Raw genomic sequence first — 27,341 nt, forward strand, 5'->3', positions numbered from 1 at the left:
CAAAATATTTTAGTCTGTTCAATGAGACAATCACTCCAGGTCCAATAATGTCACTTATGGTGTGTACACACGGATAATCAGGCTTTCTATTCGATGCCAATGTGATCGGATCGCATCGGGATCGAATTGCACTGCAAGCCACCCGACATGCATGCGATTTGGACGATGTAGTGCAGATCTGCACTATACAGTCATTGCTGCCCTGTCTATCTGGGTGTCGATTTGTGCTGTCCCAGAAGTGCGCATCAGGATCGCAAGGTAAAAATCCTGTGCAATCTGCATGCGATTTTGACTATATAGTCAAAATTGTATGCTGGATTGTACAGAGATCTGCTCCATCCTATAACAAAACTTGTTACATGTTTAGTATTATGACACAGGTAGCTAAACTATGTTCACATCCCCGTCATCCTCAGAGGTTGCCAAGCCCGAATACTACCTGAATATAACAATATGCAGCCTGACTCTGAGGCGGGAGCACAGGCATCACTATTGGAGTGCCGACTGTATATGTGTGACACCCATAGATAGAGTGACACCAAAATGTTGGCTCCTCCTCAGTGAAAGGGACCTGTGTGCTGAAGTAGGTGAACTTGTGGGTTGTGGGTCAGGTGCAAAGATATGGTTCAAAAATATAATAAGGGACCCCCTCCTCCAACCCAACCCAAGTTCACAATATGCCACATGGCAATAGGTGACAGGGAGAGGCAGAGGGTGGCAGGGGGAGGCAGAGGGTGACAGGGAAGCAGGGAACTGTCATCGGCAAGTGCATACACACTTGCAATGCCGGGAGCAACGGAGTGGGGACCATGCTGTGGAATGCTGTTCTGACCCATCGAAATCGGAAAAACATTGATCAAAGTATCATCTAGTCTAGTGAGTACCCAGCTTCCGTTATTTTATTATGCTGGCCACACATCAGACCAACTTTCCTCCAACCATCCAACTAGTTGGTTGGTTGGACTGAAAATCCAGTACTGTATGGGGTCAAATGCCAATAAGCAATTATCTTACAAACTCAGGAGAATGGACAAAAACATTCAGTGAAATTGTTTAAATCAAATAGGTCCAACTACCGTACATTGTCTGAGTGAGTTGTTGTCCATTTTCAGATTTGGGAAACAAATGACTTCATTACAAATCACATTTGTTCCTATCCAGTACCAGGTTTTTATTCCATCCAAACAACTAGTTGGTTGGTTGGAGAAAGTTGGTCTGATGTGTGGCCAGCATTAGCCTGAGAGACAGCCATATTCCTGAATATTTTCTGCTTTGGGCAGAGCTGTACTCCAATATCTGGAAGCCATTCCCACTAGGTTTGACATCATGATGTCCTGGGTTTACGGCTAGGGACCAAAAAGGGTGCTCTGCAGCCCCTTTACATCACTGGACATGTATGTAATGGGTATGTGGTGCTAGACTGTGATGCTGTATGTCCCTGATGCTAGAATATCGGACCAGGCTACATCATGTCTGTCTCCTCCCTCCCTATGGAGCTACCAGGAAAGTATTACAGTATCTGGTCCCATTGTTCTCTATCACAGTATCTGGTCCCATTGTTCTCTATCACAGTATCTGGCCCCATTGTTCTCTATCACAGTATCTGGTCCTATTGTTCTCTATCACAGTATCTGGTCCCATTGTTCTCTATCACAGTATCTGGCCCCATTGTTCTCTATCACAGTATCTGGCCCCATTGTTCTCTATCACAGTATCTGGTCCCATTGTTCTCTATCACAGTATCTGGCCCCATTGTTCTCTATCACAGTATCTGGCCCCATTGTTCTCTATCACAGTATCTGGTCCCATTGTTCTCTATCACAGTATCTGGTCCCATTGTTCTCTATCACAGTATCTGGCCCCATTGTTCTCTATCACAGTATCTGGTCCCATTGTTCTCTATCACAGTATCTGGTCCCATTGTTCTCTATCACAGTATCTGGCCCCATTGTTCTCTATCACAGTATCTGGCCCCATTGTTCTCTATTACAGTATCTGGCCCCATTGTTCTCTATCACAGTATCTGCTCCCATTGTTCTCTATCACAGTAATTGGTCCCATTGTTCTCTATCACAGTAATTGGTCCCATTGTTCTCTATCACAGTATCTGGTCCCATTGTTCTCTATCACAGTATCTGGTCCCATTGTTCTCTATCACAGTATCTGGTCCCATTGTTCTCTATCACAGTATCTGGTCCCATTGTTCTCTATCACAGTATCTGGTCCCATTGTTCTCTATCACAGTATCTGGTCCCATTGTTCTCTATCACAGTATCTGGCCCCATTGTTCTCTATCACAGTATCTGGTCCCATTGTTCTCTATCACAGTATCTGGTCCCATTGTTCTCTATCACAGGGCCTTTCCTAATACATAATTGCAGAGCTCAATGTTTAAATTAAACACACTGTATAATGATGGCTAATGGAGGGCTATGCACTAATTATGTAATAAATAATGTAATTAATGTATGTAAGTTAATTTATTTAATCCTTATATGTTTCTTGAGCTACTCAGGTAGGCCTGAGAATTAGTTATATCAATGATATTGTACTATTACCTTCAAAGTGTCCAAGGCAGACATGGCGGCCTCCAGGGCAGGGATGGCCTCTGCAAGTTCACTTTCACACTCATCTTTCAAGGCCTGGGCCTCGCCAGCTTTCTGAGTGGCCACTTCTTCATCTGCCCGAACTACTTTACTCTTTGCTTCCACCTCTGCGGACTCTTTTTCTATAATCTGACATAAGAAAAAAGTAATACAGTATATATATATATATATATAGATATATCTATATATATCTATATATATATATAGATATATATATATAATTATATATATCTGAACTGTAGCCTTGATGCTGCCTCTGACATCCAGCCCTTGAATTACATACAGAAAAGTAGCGATGATCCTTAAAGAAAGAATTTATCTGACACGTTTAAAAAAGAGCGGAGGTGAAATAAAAAAGTGAATTAAAGTAGATTGAGTCACTTGCCTATTAATGCCAGCAGTTTTTACTCATACGGGCCGATTCAGACCTGTCCCTGATGGTGGGGGTCTGCGCATGCACTATATCACGCCTGGGCAAACCCCCGCAGCCAGCGCCTTTGGTGAATATTTGTTTCACCGGGGCGCTTGCTGCCTGATTTTTATGGGCATTTTTATGAGCGCTAGAAACGCTAGGTGGGCACGTCAGCACACAGACATGTCCCTACCTGCTCGGGGCAGTTGGCTGAGCGCCCCCAAGTTGTCGGGAAGCGCTCAAATAAGTCCTGGCTTTCTTTTCATTACGAACATAGGACAAATCATGGTGAGTAACCATAAAATGACTTTTTCCTCTGTGGGGCCGCATGGGAGCGGATGTCTAAGTGTACACATCCGCTTGTAGCGTAACTCGGAGATTTGGATGCACGTGCGGCAGGGAGGGATTTAACTGCTCGCTAGGCAGGGAATATACGCAGCTTAGCGAGAAGGTTTGAATTGGGCCCATTGTCATACAGCTTGGGAACATAGACGGTGGTCCATGAAATATGGACATTTTTAGTTATTAAAATTATAAAAATGTAATCTGACCCTGTAATCTGTATATATTTAAATCTATTCTTCTTATTTGTTCTACATGCTTAGATTTACCCAAATATCAGACAAAGGGGGGAATTCAATTAGCCATTGTAATTAACCATGGGACAATTGATCCCTCGGGGCTATACAATTAGACACTAACTGCGACAACTATTATCACTGATATTTTTTAGGACCTCAGCAGGCTCTGAAAAAAACCTCAGCTAGATAACAGCAATGTAAACACACAGGTCTGGTCTTCCCATAAAAAGGAACACGGATACACCCCAGGCTACAATTACTTCTCCCTCTCTAATATTCAGCTTATTACTATAAAGCCATCTACTTTCATAAAAGTAATCATAGAACCGACACAATTTGACACCAATTGAATAAGTGTCAGCATCTCAGTATCTTCTGCAGACTACCACATGTGAATAATGTATCTCCAATCCATGGAAACACCAGCATTATACAAAACCTTGCAACAGACATTTCCCTTTTAAATATACGGGTGTTATTAAGGCTACATTGAACAGCTTGCTGTGCAGTCACCTTCATCATGTTGGCATTTTCTACTTTGGCTTCTTCCAATTTTGGCTGCAAGTCAACCAGCTCCTTCTTCATCTCGCCAACCTAGATAAACCACAAGAATTAACAACCACCACGAAAAAGACAGGAGGACTTGCCAAGGTGGGAAGCCAGTGAGAACTAGCAGGGAGAAAATGGCAGGGCATCATCATGTTCTGTAATAACAACATACCGCACAACTGTATTTTATTCAGTAAGCACCTTTGGTTATTATTATTGTCTATGATTTGTAAGGCACCCTTGCGTTGGACAGTGAGGAAACAGTACAATGTAACAGTAACAGACAGGACACCCAAAATTCTGCAAATGCAGGCATGAAAACTAAAGTGTACGGAGGGCCCATCCCACAGGAGAGGACACATGTGAAACTAGAGGAGCGATTGGCTAACAGTGGAGAATGGGACAACTACGGTGTTAATTAGTGTGTGTAGTATAGATGGGAATAGTAATTAGTGTGGGTTGTATAAATGAAATAGTAATTAGTGTGGGTAGTATAGATGGGAATAGTAATTAGTGTGGGTAGTGTAGATGGGAATAGTAATTAGTGTAGGTAGTGTAGATGGGAATAGTAATTAGTGTAGGTAGTGTAGATGGGAATAGTAATTAGTGTGGGTAGTATAGATGGGAATAGTAATTAGTGTGGGTAGTGTAGATGGGAATAGTAATTAGTGTGGGTAGTATAAATGAAATAGTAATTAGTGTGGGTAGTATAGATGGGAATAGTAATTAGATTAGTGTGGCTAGTATAAATGAAATAGTAATTAGTGTGGGTAGTGTAGATGGGAATAGTAATTAGTGTGGGTAGTGTAGATGGGAAAAGTAATTAGTGTGGGTAGTGTAGATGGGAATAGTAATTAGTGTGGGTAGTGTAGATGGGAATAGTAATTAGTGTGGCTAGTATAGATGGGAATAGTAATTAGTGTGGGTAGTGTAGATGGGAATAGTAATTAGTGTGGCTAGTATAGATGGGAATAGTAATTAGTGTGGGTAGTGTAGATGGGAATAGTAATTAGTGTGGCTAGTATAGATGGGAATAGTAATTAGTGTGGGTAGTGTAGATGGGAATAGTAATTAGTGTGGCTAGTATAGATGGGAATAGTAATTAGTGTGGGTAGTGTAGATGGGAATAGTAATTAGTGTGGCTAGTGTAGATGGGAATAGTAATTAGTGTGGGTAGTGTAGATGGGAATAGTAATTAGTGTGGGTAGTGTAGATGGGAATAGTAATTAGTGTGGGTAGTGTAGATGGGAATAGTAATTAGTGTGGGTAGTGTAGATGGGAATAGTAATTAGTGTGGCTAGTATAGATGGGAATAGTAATTAGTGTGGGTAGTGTAGATGGGAATAGTAATTAGTGTGGCTAGTATAGATGGGAATAGTAATTAGTGTGGGTAGTGTAGATGGGAATAGTAATTAGTGTGGCTAGTATAGATGGGAATAGTAATTAGTGTGGGTAGTGTAGATGGGAATAGTAATTAGTGTGGCTAGTATAGATGGGAATAGTAATTAGTGTGGGTAGTGTAGATGGGAATAGTAATACTAATTACTATTCCCATCTACACTTCCCACACTAATTACTATTCCCATCTATACTAACCACACTAATTACCATTACTAGGTACCAGCCTCCCCTGTCTGGGGGGGGGGGGGGGGTTTATCTGTGGGGGGCCCCACAATTTTGTTGTCCAGGGCCCCCACAGACCTTAATCCGCCCCTGGGTAGTATAGATGGGAACAGGGTAAGATGTAATAAAGGGATGGTTTTCCTTTCCCGAGAACACTTAAACGTATGAAATCCAAGGAAGAGTCTGATCGGATGTTGTAGGGAATTCCTTAGTGGGTAGCGGCACTGGAGAGTAAGACGTGGTTACCGGAAGCGAGGCACAGAGCACAGGTAGGTCGCAGTACAGTATTTAGACATGATGTTAGGGCAGTAGTAAGAAGGATGGGTTGAGGGATTTGTAGGCAAAAATATGATTCTATAGCCTATGGCCAGCTAGCATATGGGATTTTCAAAGTGTTGTGGATATTCATTAACGTCTGAATTAGTGAGAACAAATCCTGTACTGTCATGTTCCTCATTGTTACCCTTCTTACACTGACACTGTGGACTGGCTCTGTGTATTACATAATGCTAACCTGTGATTCAGCAAAGGCCAGTTTATCTAAGCCATTTGTGTATCTCTTTTTAGCTTTCATTACAGTGTCGCGCTTCTGAGATAACAGCTGTTGGAAGGCTGCAATCAACTCCAAGTAAGACGTAGGGGTGACGTAGTTATGTCTCCCCAGCTCCTTTAGAAACCTGTAAAAAGTAAGATGATAATGCAGACACGAGATGGAACAGAAACACAGTATGTACACACAAAGCTTCAGGTGACTATTACCAAGGTTTTGGAACCAAAGCCCAATGGGTGTGGATCATTGGGTCGACCACAGGAAGGTGTCCTGCAGTAGGTCGACCACTGAATGTCGACAGTCATACACACGCATTAGGTCGACATGGGGAATGTCGACAGTCAAAATGTAGACTTTTTTGTGTGGTTTTTTTTTACTAGAATGTCAACACAGTCGACACGGACACCATATTGGTTGCGAGACCACGCAATCCAGCTGTAGTGAAACCACACATTTCAGCATGCCCTGGCACAGTTTGCTGGGACTTGTAGTTTCACAACAGCTCAAGAGCTACAGGCTGGCCAGGCCGGGCTCAAAACATCGATATAACAAATCACAAAAACCTCACATTCTACACAGAAACAAAACAAGGAGGTTGATGGAGAAGATGCAGACATTAGACAGGTAGAATTGCTGCATTTCACTTTGATTGTAAAATCTGATTTTGATGTCAGGAGCAAGACATGACTAACACAAGTGGCTAAATGTACTAAGGGGCAGTACTTCAAATTGCTGGTAATCCTGGGGGATGCGAAAACCCCTTATATACTAATGGCAAAACCTTCATGAATCCATCCCTGGATGGACACCTGTTTTCAGGAGGTACCAACAAATATTACGTTTCCTCAAATGTAACATCGTGTTTCCGCAGATCCCTCAGTTTCTGACAGAAACCTATAAGGGCTGCTAGGCTGTCAGATTTACCAAGTTCTGGAAAGCAAAGTATTTAGGAGAGAGCTAACGCCATATTCAGCTGTCTGTAGAGTACAGGTTGCACTCTTATAAGTGTATTGGGACTTCTCACCCTCTGATTGGCTAGATAGATGTTGTGATTTTGTGGTGATATTTGACCTTTTATCTTCCCAGCAGTTTGGACAAAAGGAAACTGTCAGGCATCGCTGGCGAATTGAGGATAATCATCCAAACTGCTGAATCGTAACTACTGGTATATTGAGGTCAAAACCGCTAAGTGACCATAGAGTGTTCTGCATACATACCACTAAGTGACCATAGAGTGTTCTGCATACATACCGCTAAGTGACCATAGAGTGTTCTGCATACATACCGCTAAGTGATCATAGAGTGTTCTGCATACATACCACTAAGTGATCATAGAGTGTTCTGCATACATACCACTAAGTGATCATAGAGTGTTCTGCATACATACCGCTTAGTGACCATAGAGTGTTCTGCATACATACCACTAAGTGATCATAGGGTGTTCTGCATACATACCGCTAAGTGACCATAAAGTGTTCTGCATACATACCGCTTAGTGACCATAGAGTGTTCTGCATACATACCACTAAGTGATCATAGGGTGTTCTGCATACATACCGCTAAGTGACCATAGAGTGTTCTGCATACATACCGCTTAGTGACCATAGAGTGTTCTGCATACATACCGCTAAGTGATCATAGGGTGTTCTGCATACATACCGCTAAGTGACCATAGAGTATTCTGCATACATACCGCTTAGTGACCATAGAGTGTTCTGCATACATACCGCTTAGTGACCATAGAGTGTTCTGCATACATACCGCTTAGTGACCATAGAGTGTTCTGCATACATACCACTAAGTGACCATAGGGTGTTCTGCATACATACTGCTAAGTGATCATAGGGTGTTCTGCATACATACCGCTAAGTGACCATAGAGTGTTCTGCATACATACCGCTAAGTGACCATAGAGTGTTCTGCATACATACCGCTAAGTGACCATAGAGTGTTCTGCATACATACCGCTAAGTGACCATAGAGTGTTCTGCATACATACCGCTAAGTGACCATAGAGTGTTCTGCATACATACTGCTAAGTGATCATAGGGTGTTCTGCATACATACTGCTAAGTGATCATAGGGTGTTCTGCATACATACTGCTAAGTGACCCCTTGGTGTTCTGCATACATACCGCTAAGTGACCATAGAGTGTTCTGCATACATACTGCTAAGTGACCATAGAGTGTTCTGCATACATACCGCTGAGTGACCCCTTGGCGTTCTGCATATATACTGCTATGCTCCTAACAAATCTGAGTGAATTCTATGCACTTTGTACCCAGTGTTGGACTGGTCCACAGGGGCACAGGGGAAACCCCGGTGGGAACCCCTGCCTGGGGGGCCCACTTCCAATTGTAAGGATCAGGTTCCAGAAGTATACATTATATATGTTACATTATACAGCACAGGACTAGGCTGTATCTTTTACAGTGCATTGCTGTTATTATTCTGGTGCATTATCATGCAGACACTAGCAGTATTTACTATATTTTACTATGTTATTTACTCTGCCAAACATCTTTGGCAGCTGGCCACACCCTTTCTGATACTGACCACACTCCTAAAGTGGCCCCCTATAACTTAATTACCCAGGGGAGCCTTCATGCTCCAGTCTGACACAGTTTGTACCTATTGTAATATACAGGTGTCATCTGTAAAATAATTTAAACATCTGTTATATGGGGCAGAATGTAATGCCGCCCAAGGTTGGCAGCAGTGCGGGATGCCGGCACTTTCTGTAGAACTATTTTAGTCCTGTAGGGATCAGCAATCCATTAAAATACATGTAATAAAAAAGGCTATTTCCCTGCCCAACAAGTCAGCAATACATCTGTATCCGTGCCTGGAATGCTACATTCCATCACCATGATCTAGAACTCGGACTAGAAACAGGCGCATTACTTGTCTGACAGCGCTATGGCGGATGTGTGGAAGTATTTACAGATGGGGACCACTTCCTTATGCTCCGTACTGGTCAGTTCCAGGGTTTCCAGGAACTTCACTGCCACCCGCTCCAGGGCATCCTCTGGCCAAGGCTAGAAGAGAAGAGACATAAGAACATCATGGTCACTGATTCCTGGTGTAATATCTGCTTTCAGAGTTCATTGCTCATGTGCTTGGTATAACACAGCATCGGGGCCCTCATTCTGATCGGAATGGGGCGAATTCAGCCCCATTCCGAGGTTTGTGCCTCTGCGCATACGCATGGGCTATTATTCATATGTGCAGGTCTCCTTTGCGAATGGCTTTCCCATGGGTATGTGGGCAAGACGATGCCGGCCAGGGTCAGGTGGGTGACATCACAGGACATCAGCCAGTCAGTTTCCATTGACTTCTAATTGCGAAGGCAGGAGAAGTTATTTGGATTTCCGCGCGGGGGGGGGGGGGGGGGGAATCCAAATGACTAGGTTCTGATATCGTTCCTGAGTCCTCACAACACACCTGGAACCAGTCGATAGTGCAGCAGTTGATTAGTGATGGGAACTGTCGCAGTCGGTTGCGAAATGCGTCTCCGATGGGACTGAAGGCAACCACAATGTGAAGATTCTCTCTACATCGATTCACAAAGAAAGCAAATAATGCCAGAGGGCTGAGCTCAACATTCTTATTCCCAGCTTGGGCGGCCAGGCGAACACCCTGTAATTAAAAGTTGGATAGCATCAAAGAATCATTTACATACAGTATATACTGTATACAAGGTGTCCAGGAGATCTCCCTGTAACCAAAGTTGGACCTCAGGAAAGACTACAAAGTTCAAAGGGTGGCCACTCACGACCTTCATGGAAATGAATAGTGGACTTCATTGAAAATAAACTGAACAAGCACACAGTAGATGTAACACAATTGCAGCTCGTCCAGACTGGGCAGGGTGGTAACTGAGTTGGGTTTGCCGTCCTGCCCAAACTGCACAATGTCCTGTAATATTGCACAATGTACAATGCATTAAAAAAAACTCCCATAAACACCTTTCTGATTCCTTGTGCAGCTGCATTTCCCTATTGGCTCCAGTGAATAAGACTGAAGGAACTGAACAAAACCGATCATGCCTAGACTGTGAAGTAATACAAATAGACCAGGCAGTGGCGTAACTAAGCCTCCGCAGCCCCCGCCGTCGCGGGGAGGCGCAGAGTAACTATGGGCGCCGGGGGGGCTGCAGTGCTATAGTTACCCTCTGCGCTGCTGCCCTGCCGCATCTACGGTCACTGTCCCGTCACTCGCTCCCGGCGCCGGCTCCTGCTGATAATGAAAAGTGACACTTAGAAAATGGCTGCCCCCGTATTGCAGACAGTTTTGGCAGCCATTTTCTAAGAGTCACTTTTCATTATCAGCAGGAGCCGGCGCCGGGAGCGAGTGACGGGACAGTGACCGCAGATGCGGCCGGGCAGCAGCGCAGTGAAGACTGGAGCAGCGCAGCGGTGACTGAGGGAGTCTGGACGGGACAGTGACCGCAGATGCGGCTGTCAGGTATGGGTATGGGGGGGGGCGCCGAAAAAGTTTGGCGGGGGGGCACAAGATATATAGTTACGCCACTGAGACCAGGTATGGCCAAACGATGGCCCTTCAGCTGTTGTGAAACTACAAGTCCCATCATGCCTTGCCACAGTTTTGCACAGGGTATGCAAAAACTATTGCAAGGCATGCTGGGATGTGTAGTTTCACAACAGCTGGAGGGCCACAGTTTGGCCATGTCTGAGATAGACGTATTCTTGTTACCTCCATAATTTCCTGCTTTTCATCTACAGCAAAGAGGTTAGGGACTTCCCCGGTGTTAAGGAGACTGTCCACATCCTCCAGAAAAGCCTCCTGTTTGATCTGTGTGTCTGTGATGAGAAAGATAGTCTTCTGTCCTTTCACACCGGCACTTCTCAGTAGACTCTGGAATGAGCGGATACTGACAATTATTATGACAAAATTACCACAAGCTGCATCTACCTCTGCAACCAATCATCTGTTCCTCTGGGTCGTGCATTATTATAACTCTAATCTGCACATTTGGTCCCTCCCTCACCTCTAACAATACAACAGATCCCCCAATGCCCAGTCATGTAATTCCCATTTCTCGGTTACTGAGGCTGTGACAGTTTATGAAATGAGAGGTCCCACATGCAAGATATTGGCATGGGCCCCCTCCCCTATTCCCAGATATATCCCTGATTATTGAAATGGATTTCTGTTTATGGTCACTCAGTAAGAAAAAAATAAATAGAGGTTTATATAAAATGTGTCACTCTTTTGTCGGTACTCTTTACCTAGAAGGGCGCCAGCGATTGAAATCGCGGTCGTCGGGGGTAAAAATCGCGGGCATCGCGGGCATCGCGGGCATCGCGGGTAAATCGGGATGGCCGCGATGCCCGCGATGCCCGCGATCACCGCGATTTTCCCATAGGGAACAATGTTAAAACGGCAGATTGACCGCGATTTTACTGTTAAATGCCTCAATGGACCCGATTTGGGGCCAAATAGGCCAAATTAACCCTTAAATGTCCCCCCAAATTTTTAACGCCACCCCACGATCCACGCCAACCCGAAGCGTGGCGAGCGCAGCGAGCCCGCGAGGGGCGGCGGTACGCGTCCTCCGACCTTTTCATGCCCTACTATCCACTAGGGCGTGGTGTGAGAATATAATAGTGTGGCGAGCGCAGCGAGCCACCGAGCCCGAAGCGTGGCGAGCGCAGCGAGCCCCGCGAGGGGACGCGGATACCTTCACAGGTAGACGCGTCCCCTCGCGGGCTTCACAGGTGTTCGCCTCGCCACGGACACCTGTGAAGCCCGCGAGGGGACGCGCATAACTGTGAAGGTATCCGCGTCCCCTCGCGGGGCTCGCTGCGCTCGCCACGCTTTGGGCTCGGTGGCTCGCTGCGCTCGCCACACTATTATATTCTCACACCACGCCCTAGTGGATAGTAGGGCATGAAAAGGTCGGAGGACGCGTACCGCCGCCCCTCGCGGGCTCGCTGCGCTCGCCACGCTTCGGGTTGGCGTGGATCGTGGGGTGGCGTTAAAAATTTGGGGGGACATTTAAGGGTTAATGGGCTCTGTGGCCCATTTAACATTGATTCCTATGGCCAAATCGGGTGGATTGAGCCATTTAACAGTAAAATCTGGTCCATCGCGCCTTTTAACATTGATTCCTATGGGAAATCGGGAGCATCGCGTCGCGGGCATCGCGGGTACATTTATGGCCGGCCGCGACGCGACCGACACGATTTCCATGTTTAACATTGGTTTCAATGGGAAATCGCGGGCATCGCGTCGGTCGCGTCGCGGCCATACATAAATGTACCCGCGATGCCCGCGACGGGCGCCCTTCTAGGTAAAGAGTACCCTTTTGTCATTACTAAATTATTAATGCAATTTATTCTGGGTCTAAATACTTTATTTTCCATCTGCAATCCCTTTGTTACTAGTTCAACTTTCCTCACAATGGGCCAGATATAGCAATCTTCAAAAAGTGATAAAGGTGATAAACAGCCAGCCAATCAGCTTCTAGAGTCAAAGAGTGATAAACAGCCAGCCAATCAGCTTTTGTCATGCTACAGACTGGGTTTGAAAAATGACAGATACTGTAGGAGCTGATTGGCTGGTTACTTATCACTCTCCAGTTTATCACTTTTTGAAGCTTGATACATCTGGCCCATTGTGTCAGCAAACTAGGGTACAAAGGGATGCGGTCATTCGTCAGACTGCATTTAGGTCTACAGTCATTAGGTCGACCCCACTAGGTCGACTGGCAGAAAGGTCGACCTGACTTAAGGTCGACATGGGCCAAGGTCGACATGACTTAAGGTCGAATTTGCATAAAGGTCGACATGAGGAAGGTAGACTGGTCATAAGGTCGACATGGGTTTTTCACTGTTTTTTGAGCCGACATGTGCCGACAGGCGGTATTTCATGCCCTACCATCCACTAGGGCGTGGTGGGAGAATAAAATAGTGTGCCGAGCGCAGCGAGGCACCGTGCCCGAAGCATTGCGAGCGAAGCGAGCGATGCGAGGGTCCGATTCTCATTGCCAATTGTGTCCATGTCGACTGTGTCGACATTCGGATCAAAAAACAGTGAAAAACCCATGTCGACCTTATGACCAGTCGACCTTCCTCATGTCGACCTTTATGCAAATTCGACCTTAAGTCATGTCGACCTTGACCCATGTCGACCTTAAGTCAGGTCAACCTTCCTGCCAGTCGACCTAGTGGGGTCGACCTAATGACTGTAGACCTAAATGCAGTCTGACGAATGATCCCATTCCGGTACAAAAATGTTCTTTCAAGTAACATACCTGCACAACTAAAGGCCCCCATACATTAGGCCGACTTGTCCTTAGGACAAGTCAGACCCAATTCTCCTGTGAGCCGCCCGGCAGCTCCCCGGGAGGCTCAAATACAATTTGGCACTTGATGAGCCAGTTTTTACATGTGATAAATCGCTTGCGATTTATCACATGTAAAACAAATGGGGAGCTGCAGGGCGGTGAGGAGCAGTGGGGGCGGGCGGCAGCAGTAGTGGGGGCGGGCGGCGGCAGTAGTGGGGGCGGGCGGCGGCGAGTGATGCTGACCTGGCCGGGCAGCTGTGATCACAAATAGCAGCGCTGCCGCGGCTATTAGATTTTCAAAATACCTGTCAAATGACCGGCGGTTCTGTGATTGGCTGAGAGAGCTCTCAGCCAATCACAGAACGGCCGGTCATTTGACAGGGATTTTAAAAATCTAATAGCCGCCACTGTGCATCCCGTCCCGCAGCGGCAGCGCTGCTATTTGTGATCACAGCTGCCCGGCCAGGTCAGTGTGTCTGCCCGCCGTGCTCCCCCGCCCCCCGGTGTCTGCATGCATATGCCTGACAGGTGGACAGGCATATGCATAGCATACAGGGAGGTCGGATGATCTTATGTGCTGACCGTCCGACCTCCCTGATCCGGTCCGATGCGCACGGGACCGCGCATCGGATCGGATCATACATCACACACCTGCGATTTTGGGGCGATTTCATCCGGTTATCGGCCCAAAGTGCAGAAATCGGATGAAATCGTCCCAAAATCGTATAGTGTATGGGGGCCTTAAGGGTGAGTAAGGTATCTCAGGGGTTACGGTACAACTGTTAGACCACACTTAGGTCGACAGTCATTAGGTCGACCTCGGAAGGTTGACATGGGCCAAGGTCAACGGGTTAAAGGTCGACATGGGTCAAGGTCGACCTGACTTTAGGTCGACATGGGCCAAGGTCGACATGGGTTTAGGTCGAGTTTTTCACTGTTTTTTTTTTACCCGAATGTCGACACAGTCGACATGGACACAGTTGGAGTTGAACCGCAGCCCCTCGCAACACTCGCTTTGCTTCGGGCATGGTGCCTCACTACGCTCGGCACCCTTTTTTATTCTCCCACCATGCCCTAGTGGATGGTAGGACATGAAATACCGCCTGTCGGCACATGTAGGCTCAAAAACAGTGAAAAACTCATGTTGACCTAATGACTGTCGACCTAAAACCATGTCGACCTTGGCCCATGTTGACCTTTAACCCTGTCGAACTTGGCTCATGTTGACCTTCCGTGGTCAACCTAATGACTGTAGACCTAAGTGTGGTCTAATAGTTGACCGATTCCCATCTCAGGTACCCTTATACCACCCCAACAGACTGTATTATAATCTGCTTCTGTACCTACATAACCCACACCTAGATTAGACCGACCCACGGGAAGACAGGACACTGTCTGAGGGTCCCCACCTCTTCCTTCCTATGAGTCAGGTTCCAGACTGTGCCGTGAAATAATACATTGTTACTCTATGAGTAGATCAGTTACGCTGCAGACCAGGACCAGGACTGGTAAATTGCACGAGTCCCGACCACTGCCACCACAATCCAACCCCGATTCAGACCACATTTCAATAGCAAAACCCAGGAAATATATTCTTTTGTTTGGTCCGCACCTTCAGATCTTCCCTCCATTCGTTCATGCCGTAACTTTTTGAGATCTCTGGTTGGAAGATGTTCATTTTTGCCATCGAAGTAGCCAAACGGGTTAGTGATTGTCTCCCACTCCCTCCAACTCCGACCAGCAGAGCATTACCTCCTGGCTGCTTCAGGACCCGGCAAATCCGAGATAAATGTTCTAAAACATACCTGTTACCAGAAAACACATAGCAATGTCAATGACTACAGGAGTTATACATAATAAAAAAGTTACATATTATATTATTATAATACTGTAATAAGAATAATAGGAATCATCCATAAATAACACGCTGTGTAATAGTTATGCCGTCCTCCCTGAACTATCCTTTATATCATTCTAAGAAAGTCTAAATAGTCTGAATTAGTTTAAGGAAGAGAGAGAGCAATGTATTAATATTCTGAGCAATTACACAAAAGATAAAAGGTTCCAATCTCAACTAAACAAGTTCCTGGTTCTATAACCAATCAGATATCTCCTAATAGTTTGAAGCATTTAGACGACTTATTGGACCCTGTATCGGCAGTCAGGTTGGGCGGTAAAGTGCCACATGTGCCGTATTACACACAGACATGCAGCATAACAAAGGATTGTTGTGGTACCCACCTAAATATAACAAGGTTCATGCCAGTTTTATGGGTCTGGTTGTATTCTTCCAGACATCTCTCCACAATGTCATTGAAGTGCTGCACACTTGGTACCTCAGCGTAGAGCCGCTCGTCTCCTTCCAGGTCCGGGTTCATGTAGTCACCGAATAGCAAGTTTCTAATGTTTTCCTCTGAGAACTGCAATATTCCAGCAACATCTCTATGTCACTTATTACTTACTATATAACCGCAGGCTCTACTGTCATTTATAAGGATATTAGAAGTCTGTAACTGTATTATACTATAAGGCTTGAGACTGAGGGAGTTATTCTGATTGATTTGCTTGGATGTGTATACGCATCCTTGTGAATCAACCTAACCCCGCCTTGCGAATGGTGGCACGCCGGCCCACCATTTGCAAGGCACGTTCCTTTGCACTGGCTGCAAGTGGATGTTTGTTTTGCATAGGGGAACGCCCACATCATTCGATGGTCGCCGTCATGGCCACATTAGCAATAGAACGCCCAGCCATCTCATGGGAAGTCTAGGTGTTTATCAAAAGCTTGAAGACAGATAAAGTTCCAACCAATCAGCTTGTAACTGCCATTTTGTAGGTTGCATTTGAAAAATTACAGTAGCTGATTGGTTGGTACTTTATCACTCTCCGAGTTTTGAAAAAAACATTTCTCTATGACTGGCTGTAAACTCATTCTCATTTAAATCTGATATAAGTAAGGGGTGCAAAAAAAAATATCTGGTCAATAAAATATGTCACCATCTTTACATGACTAAATTATTAATAGTCCTAGTTAGAAGCCTGTCAAGATGATGGACACCAGGGCCGGATTATGGGTGGGGAGTGCAGTCGCTACTCACACAGGAGCCAGAGGTGTCAGTACATAAAGGGAGAGGGGGGGTGGTCGGGGAATGGGGTAGTTTTGTCCACTCCCCTCCCCAAACATGACAGAGGAGCGGGTGACGGCTTAACTCCAGATCCCCGAGTATGACTTCTCCTTTCCAAGCAGTCTACTGTCGTATAGAGTACTGTCCCATCTTCTGTCCTAGCCGGGTCACTAACATTAATGGCAGGAGGTATGGCTGTAGTCTCGGCAGGCTCGGCATTGCTGCACCTCCTCCCGGTAATGCATCAATGAAGACTCAGGGAGACAGAGCAAGCTAAGCTAGAAGGTGAAACAGCGAAATGCAGCAGCAGACTGCTTAAAAAAGTGAAGTTGCCCACGGCGATCAGAGTTAAGCGTTTTTCCTGCACTAATGAGGGGTAAGGGGGGCATCGCGGAACCATACCACCATGTAGGGTGCGGCTAGCAGGTCTGACAGGCTCCCTCCTGTGGCCACCAGTGGGACCACAGTGGAGAAGAGCAGCGTTAGGCTTTTGTTACATCGGATTTGCTACACCAATTATTCTGGACCTGAATAATTTGTACGCATTGTATTATCAGTCACTGACATCCTTTATAAACCTGATTATTACAAATTTTGTTTTCTGATATACTTTTAAATAACAATGTGTCAGCAAAAAAACAATAGATTGTTAAAACATAGTAAGGTAAACAGCAATAGAGCAGAAATATTTCACTACTCACAGGCTCATTTCCTTGCTTTAGGTGCTCAAAGACAGATTCAAAATTTTCCTTGAAATGATTCTTCACAACATCTTTTATTAATTTAAAGAGCCAGGACCTGTCCTCATCGTCAACTAGACGATCATAAAACACTCGCAAGACTTCATGCACAAACAGTCGCACCATGACGCGCTTATTCTCCACCGACTCTTTCTTGATGAGCAGACAGCCTTGTATCACTCGGGAGAAATCCCGCAGGTTAAATGTATAATGGGATTTAGCAGGGGTGGGTAACAGGTGTTCCATGGCTTTCTGGTATACCTGCCATGAAATGAAATAACATATAGTGAAAGCTGAAGATGTTAGTTCAATGTCATGTGCTCATACTTATACTTATGACTTTATACATACAACAGCAGTTAATATACAATAATGAATAAATATCTGTGGTAACTCTTGCTCACCTCCATTGTGCTGTTGACGATTTGAGTCCCAACTGTAAAGAACTCAGGAGCAAACTCATTGTTTCTTAGGTAGAATGCTACAACAGCAGAGAATATGCGAACCATGGTCTCATCGCTGAAGGCATTGATAGTGCAAATGTTAAAATGACGCAAAAACCGTGGAGTCACTGCATTCCTCCCACCACCAGGGGGCCCCATTGCTGCAATTAGCTGCACATCAACCAGTGTGATTTTGGAGGTGTCCTTCAGGTCATACCTTAAGGTTGTGAAAACATTTTCTTTTTGTAAGAACACATTTTAAATAAAAAGAAGGAATAATATACAAAAAACATAAAACATCAGCTTAAAAATGATTTCATCATAACACTTACCAGTTCCCGTGGTCGAAGAACTGTCGCAAAAGCTCAATAGGTGGCTGTGCACCGTATTTTTCTAATGCCGGCATGTTCATATCATCCACAAATATGACACATTTCTTCCCCATCTGAGGTCCATACACTCCTTTGCGTCTTTTATCCAGTCTGTCCATGACAATATTCTAGGACAGTTATTGACAGATTAATACAACTGCTGAAACCACAAACCAAGCGAATCCAATATGCAGTTAACTTAGCTATTGTTAGTCTGGGGCATGATGGGCTTGCATGTGGGCGCACCTGGGATTTCTTGTGTGCCTGTTGGCCAGCTCAGCCCTAAGCTTGATTAATAATGTATAAAATATTTCAAAAGTTTAGTGATGTTCTGTAGGAATAAACATTTCTAAGCCATAATAGCTTTGCTTAGATAAATATATTGTGGCAGGGACAGCCTATTTCTACATGAGGGTAATGTGGAAGATCCAGTCCAGGTTTTAGAACAGCAGCAGGAAAATAAGATCCAATCCAGGTTTTCTAAACCAATGTGATCAAGGTTTGGCTGATTAGCAGCACCTGTGGCTTCCTGTCACATGTGGGTTTTTTCTTTGGGGTGGGTCCTGCGCACTGGGGATGGCGCGGTGCTAGCTGCTGCACTTGTCCGGTGACCGATCCGGATGATTTGGCAAATGGTTTTCTTTTTTTTTTTTTTTTTTTTTTTTTTTTTTCTCATCCAGAAAAAGAAAACCATCTTCCTGTCACATGTGTCTCCAGAGCAGGAGGTAATTTCTCTAAGTGCTGAAAAGCAGCTGGGTGATAGGCTGGTAATATAATATTACGTTAGGTGCTTTGGAGTGCAATGCTGTCACCTTGGTTGCCAAGCTGTTAGCCTAGTATTCTGTTTACCTGCTACAAAATAAAGACCCAGACTTCATCTATGTCCAGTGTATGTGATTCCTTGTCACAATATATAATTCTATATTCAATGCTATACACTGTTTGCACAAATGTCCAATTTCTATTTATGTACAGTGGTAGATTAGGGATGTATTCGTTGGGCTGGTAAAGACTCAGCTGTGACACATAAAAAGACGATGTCAGTCCCAATTTTATTATCAACAAGATCATTTACCACAAAATAATCGCGACCTTTTGACTGCAGCTATCATGTGTATCTCTGGGCCTACGACACCCAGTACAACAAACACAAAAACAAATTCACACAAAAAGTGCTGTCCTATTAAGTAGAACCCTTTAAGGCTTCTTTACATTCCAACGGAAGGCTTACTCCACTTGAGTGTTTAATAATTCATCGGGCACTCTATATCACCACACTGACCTGGTGATCATTCCCTATATGCACATAGAGGTTTCTTTTAAGCAGGGGTAAGCCTAAGCCCTTCCTGATCTCTACTCATGAACCCCTGAACATAGGGCCTTGAGTAGAGGTCAGTAGACAGTAAGGTGCTTGGGCACCCAGGAAAAAGTTGTTGTACCCCCAGGAAGGGCCTAAGAGGAAGTAGGCTGACCCCTGAACCCAGACGTTCTTGAGAAGGTTAGGTTGGAATATGGTGCAGATGTCCACTTAGAAGAGGCAGAAAGATTCTGAAACAAAACTACATATACGGTACCTGAGTCTGATTGGCACTAGTTCGGGCAGAAAAATTGATGAAGAAGGGAAAGAATTTATCTTTGTCCAGATTGTTCATTAATTTGTCCTTAACATAAACAGATTTTCCTGTTCCGGTCGGCCCCACAAATAATAAAGGTCTATAGAAAGAGATAATAGTTTGTTAGATACCAAAAGTATATGTTATGCCTTCGGCATCATTTAATGTAACTTGTATGTACTTATAAGCTCCACCTAGTGGTCAGCTGCATATTAGTTTGAACTGTGTAGGCTTCCACTGAGGCTTCCAAATGCTCCCTGGCCAGGGTATATGGTCGCACAGACCCACTGGCTGAGTCTATATTCATGTGGGCTTAAGGATGGCTGATGTAAAAAGTCAGGTAACCTTCGATGACAGGGGGAGGGGCAAGGTCTGCTCAAAGTCAGATACCTGTCATGTACTTCACAGGCTCACTTCACTCACAACGCTTCAGGCAAGGTGGCGCTCTATGCTCTGCTTGCCACAGGTTACTATTCCCAAAGATGTCCACATGGTCAGTAGTACTACTAGCCCAGGGACCCCTCCCCCACAATCCTTTAGCCCATTTGGATCATCTACCCAGACCATACTTGCCTACCCGGAATGGCCGGGAGGGTTCAGAAAGTCAGGTGGCCCTCCTGGCCCCCCCCCCCCCGGTAAGGTGGGCAAGTGTTCCACATCCCCTGGGACCGCACGGATCCCCTAACTTGGCTACCCGTTTGGAGAGCACAAATGGGGAGACCCGTTGATGTGATTGGTGTCATCATAACCCCAGCCTCCACTATGCAATGCCCGTTTTACGGCAATGTAAAGCAGGGGGCAGAGCCAAGATGACACAATCATGTCATCACGCCCACACAGAGCGCATATTCCCACTGGCCACAATCCCCTGCACCAACCACATGACCCCCTCGCAAAAGATAGGGGGGAAAAGTAGGTAAGACCCAGACTCTTTTACCCTCATGTAGTCCATCATACAGGTGCAGCAATATTTGTACCAGTTCACTTCACAAATCCTCTTACTACAATAAAACACCACTCTCCAGATTTGTACAACTAGTTTGTAATTATAACTAGGAGCATTTATCTTATATTCAGGCCATAGGCAAGTACAGAGGACAGCATCTTTCTGCTGTTTATAGTGGACAACACTGATGTTGCAGGTGTGTATATTTGGATAAATAGATCACTCACTTGGTGTGTTTGATACACATATCCATGAGGAAGGTGTATCTGACCGTGTCCATTGTTGGTACAATGATATCTTGGATTTTGGTGTTTTTGTCTCCAATGTTTGTGCTTTTGATGAAATCATTCCAATGAACCCAGCGTCCCCGGGATTTTAGCTGAAAAAACCCACAAGCTGTTAGAAAAACACTCTGGAAATGGAAATAATAGCTGGAGCTAAAAGTTATAGAACAGAGAAGACACATCCTGATAACAGCAAAAGTAGGACAATTCCACGCAACACGTGTCCTACTGAGCCTGCTGAGGAAGTAAGAATACTAACATGATGTTAAAACATATAAAGGGGGCAGACTGCTCTCCCTAACTACATGTAATGAGAGGAGCTGCCTTGCTGAGACTTTTAGTGCCACTCACCGACGCTCTCCAAACATTACTAATCCTATTTGGAGTAAACTCTGCAATTAAGCATCAACTAAATAAGATTTTTTTTTAGCATAATTTTTGTGTTTTCCCACCACATCCACAACCTTAATATCAGATGAGTCTAACATTCTAAGGGTCCAAGTCTCGGATGTGGTAATAAAATGTACCCAAAATGTATTGGAATGCAGGTGTCTGCAACAGCACAAATAAGGATGAGAATATTGAATATATACATCAGCATCTAACCAGTAGCATTAAGTGTGTGTGTGTGTGGGTCAGGTAGTCTTTACCCGGGCTTGGGTCTGCTGGAGAGGCCCGGGTCCCGCCGCAGCACAGCCTCTCTCCTCAGCTCAGCACATGCTTCTAAGTGCCGTGTGCTGAGCTGGGGAGAGATACAGCTGCAGAAGCAGCCTGTCCTCTCTCTCTCGTTTTTTGTTTTTCACGGGGCGTGGCCTTGCCCCCTCCATTTTACCGGGGACCTGGCCAACCTGTCTGCACCCCTGCATCTAACTGGTTTCTTATTCATTCTAATCCAAATAAAAAAAATTTTAGGTCTAATCCTGGGTACACATATATCGCTTGTATAGCCGACCAACAATATATATATCGGCTTGTGTATACAGCCGATATGTCTGTGACACAGAAACATGAGGGTGGCACTGCAGCACGGGTCATACTGCTATACCGGCACATTTGCTTGTGTGTACGGGGTGACCCGCTGATGGTAGATCAGCCCCAGAATTAATTGATGTCCCAAGTGGGCGGGCATTTTATAATGGCTCTGCTGCCAGACATATTGGGCGGACGATTGGTAAGTGTATATGTACAAGATAATTTGTGCATAAATCTTACCAATCGTTGGACTGACAGTATGCATAGTACATATCTTGTTGAACGGACAATGCCAGAATGAATTTGGGAAAGAAAATAGCTCCCATTCATGCTAATGAATAACAATATTCAGTAAATAAGGTTATTCATGCAGATGTATGTGTAAACAAAGAAACAGATATGAAACTGACACAGATAGCTTACTATGTTTGCCACCATACGGTTGCCCAGTTGCCACAAGTGCACCACAACATGTTGGGGAGAAAAAAAAATAACATCTTGCACTGAATTTCCATGGATAAAAGAAACACGGAATGACTGTTGTTTGCAGTCAGCACAGACCTGTCCACATTCCGGAACTTTTTTACCTCATACATATAGTCATAGACCAGGCCTTTGTCATCAAATGGACAGTCCCATTTCCCCACAGACACCGGAATCGGGTGTAGCTCATTTTTTCCTGATATGATTTCTTTGAGGAAAGCATCAAATTTGACTCGGCTGTCAGTATCACAGCAGCCGCCAATGGACCACACCACGGAGAACGCAAAACAGGCCTAGTGGAAGAAGGACATATACTAAATAAAGGCCAAGAGTCAGCGGACATAGCTGTGTTTAGTCACCATGCATTTTCTCTAACAAGAGGCTCTTTGGATCCACAAATGAATAATGCTATGACCTAAAGTTTAATGTATTTGCACCCTTATAGAAGATACAGCAATTATGGGCGGTATTCAATCCCAGCTGCTATTTCCACCTGCGGAAATAGCGGCCTTTGCCTTCAAAGCTGCCGTTTCCGACAGCATTGAAGGCCGATTGCAACAAAACAGATCCGACCTTAAAACAAGTTGGATCTGTTTTGTCGGAAACGACAGCGGATTATTGAATTGACGGCCATTATATGACAATCAGCGACCGTTTTCGCTGACACGCCCAGTTTCCAAAACTCCACAGTGGGAACACTGACGTACCGACAGTTGGATCCCAGATTGAATACCCCCCATAATCTAATTAGATCACAATTTGCTTTAGAAGCTTTACTAAATCTCCCTCCATATTTGGTTGACTATTGGATTTTGACAGATTAGTCAGGTTGAGCCCTGGTCATGCTGTGTATGAGTTCTGTGGCCCATGACGTGAGGATCTTACCATAATCCAGGTGCGAATGTTCTTATTAATTGGGTCTTCTGTTACCATGTCAAAAATCAACATTTCAAAGAGTCGGGTGAGAGATATGACCACGTTACTGTCATTGGTGGTCACCAGCTCCTGTCCGGGGAAACAATGGGTTATATACGTACTATACACTAACATCACAATATTACTAAGTGTTATTACGTCATCATCCAGTGGTGGTCTTGAAGCTGAACAAACAAAATATTAAATATGAGCAAATGGGCAAATTAGGCGGCAAAATTGGACACCACGAGATGTTAGTTGTTAACATAGATTGATCTGTTTGTGTGAACAATATAATGAAACAGACATGCGAGTCCAATTCAGGGGAGAAAAATAATATGTATTTTTGCTCATGAAGACTGGTATATTCTGAGGATGATAAATCCATGCAATTTATCTACAGTTTGGTGCAATACATTCTACAACCGGACAGAAAGAGATTCTTGAATGCGCTACAGTAGTTATTTAATTTGATCAACCAATGACCAATAGTGGATTTCCCACAAGTCATGTGAGGCACACGTCTAGAGTTGCCACATGCACAGCAGGGTCAACCGGCATTAGAGCACCGATAGGCACTATTTTTTCAAGCAGCAATGGGAAAGGGGGTTGGGGGCAGCAACTTGTAATGTGGGAGGTGAGCATGTGGCTGCACTGGTTGGTTGTCTGGAGACTTCAAGACCAGCAGCGGCATGATATGGGGAAGGGAACCAAAGTATGTGTGTTGGCAGACGTCGGACAATCGTATTATGCTTAGGGATGGCCTCTACCTAAATCCGTCCCCGCTAATGCCAATATCAATAGCGCACCTTGCAATGTTTCCTGAGGAATCTTAATAGAGGTCGGATGAGCCAGTCGAAGAGACCCTCTAATAGACCAAGATGTTCTTTCTTCTTCAGGGCCTCGGGAAGAGTGTTAAGCCAAGACTTGACCAATGGGGCCCAGCCCAATTGTTGGGGTTCCAGGTAAATCATACCGCAACGGCTGACAGTGGCAGGCTGAGGAATAAAATATTGTAAGATCCCAAGTTTATATCAAAGATGAAGATTCTTATTATAGGATAACGGTAAACCTACCGATGCCTGGGATAGGTCCATTGTTTCAAAGATGAGACTCATCTGAGGTGACATCTGGATGATCTCGCCACTCATTAAGCACAGCTGGGGACAAAGTAAGAAAATATAAAATGGGCATTTGGGTGGAACTATTGATTTAGCATGTTTCTGTCTCCTGGAGACACTTGTAGTTGTAGTGTAATAAGTGTGATTTTACACTCATGCCATCCATACAATGGGTGGCAGGTACTGAAAGAGGCCAAGATGCAACAACAGTACGCACAAGAAAAATCCCAGTGTAATAAAATACTTCAAACCGAATCATGTAATAGACCAGTGGTTCCCAACCTGGGGTACTAGTACCCCTGGGGGTACTCTGCAGACCAGTTGGGGGTACTTGAAAATAATATTGGTAATGGCGGAAGAAGAAGAAGTCTCCACGATAAGTCTCCCATTGCCATGGATCTGCATCGTCATTAGCGTCTTATGTTTTTGCCCGATCAGCAATTCACTGGGAGCTACCTGCGCTGCCACAGGTGGAGGAAGCAGTGGCATTAATCTTACAGGCGTTAGCAGGAACCCCAGAGACAGTACACATCCAGCAGCCAGACACAGAGGCTGATTATTATATTATACTGTATTGTTCTTATGTATATATCATATGTATTATTGTACCTTGCATGCATTTTAAAACAAGTAAAATCTGTTATACCTTTCTAACCATTTGGTATTGTTCATTGATACAAGCGCTGCTAGACTCGCCTAGTGCATGTCTCTTTCTTTCCCATTTTTCTTGAGTGGGGAGTGACTGCCCCCACAATTGAGCAGCAGCTTTTATTAAAGATTCAACTCACTGCTAAGCGCCTGATTATTCCTAGTGAATACATCTTTTTTGCCAGACACAGAGGGACTCAATTCCTGACCACACACTACTCCTCAGCTACTCCTTAATATAAGGACACACATACCGTTCACTTCCACTCCACTTGTAAGTATTGTGGATAGTTCAAATTGAGAGGAGGGGGTACTTATAAATGAAAAGCTTAATCAAGGGGTACGGGAGAGAAAAAAGGTTGGGAACCACTTTAATAGATAATACAGACATTACATTCTATGCTTTACCAAAGGACGGCTGATGTTTTCATGCTGCGGGGTGAGTAAAGCTGTGTCAGATGATGCAGCCACTGGCCTCGGCATGGCTACAAAACAGGCCTTACATGTCCCCGTTTTATAAAACGGTCCCTGTCGCTGCTCCTTTCCAACCAAAAACGGCTGCAGACTATCACTTACCTGACTTCTGTGGGTTCTATGCATGCGTAGTACAACAAACATCGGAGATGTATATACACCATTTGGGCTATTGATTTTGACTATATATATATATATATATATATATATATTAACAATGGTTAGCAGGTTAGTGCAAATCACACCGTGTTTGCCTGCACCTTTTCTTCCCGATTCGTGACCCCGTGGCACTGTAATAGAAACTGTGCCACACTATCTATTTCTACTATGTTGGAATGAGGGTCATGCTGCTCAATTGAGTTAACCCAATGGCCCATACTCGTTATGTCATTACTTTACCTTTTTATTATCATCAAGCACTGTGTTCATGCTCTCTATCCACAGTGTATCAATAGGTCCATCAAACACCACCCATTTCCTTTCCGGAGTTTCGGATAATGCAAACTCCCGGAATGTGTTGGCAACGATTCCATCGGTCCACTGCAATGACACAAAGGTTTATGTTGGTCTATGAATATTGTTTCTCATTAGAAATCTGCTCATAACATAATGTCCCTTTATGAACAGACAAACCTCATGTGACACTGGATCAAACTGCCCAAACAACTGTCCCATAGTGATGGCTTTAGGATTCACAGTCCTGTAAATAACTTTTTCTTCTTCACATCCCCGTTCATTCATAAGGGATAGGGTATCAGCAAGGACATGGAGGACCTTGGTTTTCCCAGAGAATGGTTCTCCAACCAGCATAAACCTGAAATACACAGACACATTACTTGCTATGCTACCCAACCTGCAGTATACAGAACAGACCAAGTGTAAACCACGTGCCCAAACCCGGGGTGGGGGGTAATTCTGGCTTGATTGCCGCTGAACGAATGTGCAGCGGCTCTTCACAAGCTAGGAGTAGCCCTGGACGTACTTGGTGGCTGCGTTGAATACAGGCATATCCGGCCTGGAGCTGATGTCACACATCCTCCCCTAAAACGCTTGGGCAAGCCTAGCATTTTCTGGGCACGCCTATAATTTTTTCTGGCATGCGCTCGTTTTTTTTAGCACTCCCACTAAATGGCCCGTTAACACCCACAGGTGCCTGCTTCCTGTCAATCATCTTGTGAACGGCTAATAAAGATTTAACAGCAGGATTTCTTCGCTAGCTGGTGCCGTACAGTGTATTAATAATCAGCCGCTGGGGAAATACACACAGCAGCCATCAGGTCTGAATCAGCCCACTATTAATAAGAGCAGCTGACAATAAGTTATGTAACAAGTTTTAAAAAGGGCTGGATTGGCCCATAGGGGGAAAGAGGAATCTCCTGGTGGGCCATACTTCATGGTGCCCCCCCCTCCCCCCCCCTTCTCTAGGGATCAGGTTCCAGACTGTGCACTTGAATAATACATTATACTGAGCAGGACTGTGGTGTATTCGCTACAGGGCATTGCTGTTATTAATCTGGTATATTATAATGCATGTACAAGCAATATTTACTATATATATATTTATCAAGGGGA

At 44.7% G+C, this 27,341-nt stretch overlaps 1 protein-coding gene across 1 annotated transcript in view; it reads right to left on the minus strand.

Annotated features, from left to right (window-relative positions):
* The window catches only part of DNAH12 (dynein axonemal heavy chain 12), a 93,568-nt gene that overhangs the window by 34,048 nt on the left and 32,179 nt on the right, over nucleotides 1-27,341 (minus strand). The window contains exons 22-40 of the mRNA XM_083158176.1: nucleotides 26,403-26,583; nucleotides 26,169-26,309; nucleotides 24,603-24,686; nucleotides 24,336-24,524; nucleotides 23,497-23,616; nucleotides 22,716-22,904; nucleotides 21,100-21,251; nucleotides 19,888-20,026; nucleotides 18,275-18,441; nucleotides 17,904-18,159; nucleotides 17,461-17,760; nucleotides 15,876-16,054; nucleotides 15,247-15,439; nucleotides 11,039-11,200; nucleotides 9,767-9,961; nucleotides 9,227-9,360; nucleotides 6,286-6,448; nucleotides 4,113-4,193; nucleotides 2,559-2,735 (exon numbers count right to left, since the gene is read on the minus strand). Of these exons, the coding sequence (XP_083014302.1) occupies nucleotides 2,559-2,735; nucleotides 4,113-4,193; nucleotides 6,286-6,448; nucleotides 9,227-9,360; nucleotides 9,767-9,961; nucleotides 11,039-11,200; nucleotides 15,247-15,439; nucleotides 15,876-16,054; nucleotides 17,461-17,760; nucleotides 17,904-18,159; nucleotides 18,275-18,441; nucleotides 19,888-20,026; nucleotides 21,100-21,251; nucleotides 22,716-22,904; nucleotides 23,497-23,616; nucleotides 24,336-24,524; nucleotides 24,603-24,686; nucleotides 26,169-26,309; nucleotides 26,403-26,583 (3,202 nt within the window). The remainder of the gene's footprint in view (nucleotides 1-2,558; nucleotides 2,736-4,112; nucleotides 4,194-6,285; nucleotides 6,449-9,226; nucleotides 9,361-9,766; nucleotides 9,962-11,038; nucleotides 11,201-15,246; nucleotides 15,440-15,875; nucleotides 16,055-17,460; nucleotides 17,761-17,903; nucleotides 18,160-18,274; nucleotides 18,442-19,887; nucleotides 20,027-21,099; nucleotides 21,252-22,715; nucleotides 22,905-23,496; nucleotides 23,617-24,335; nucleotides 24,525-24,602; nucleotides 24,687-26,168; nucleotides 26,310-26,402; nucleotides 26,584-27,341) is intronic.

This window comes from Crinia signifera, chromosome 8, assembly GCF_055691185.1.
Source record: "Crinia signifera chromosome 8, ASM5569118v1, whole genome shotgun sequence".
Taxonomy (NCBI): domain Eukaryota; kingdom Metazoa; phylum Chordata; class Amphibia; order Anura; family Myobatrachidae; genus Crinia; species Crinia signifera.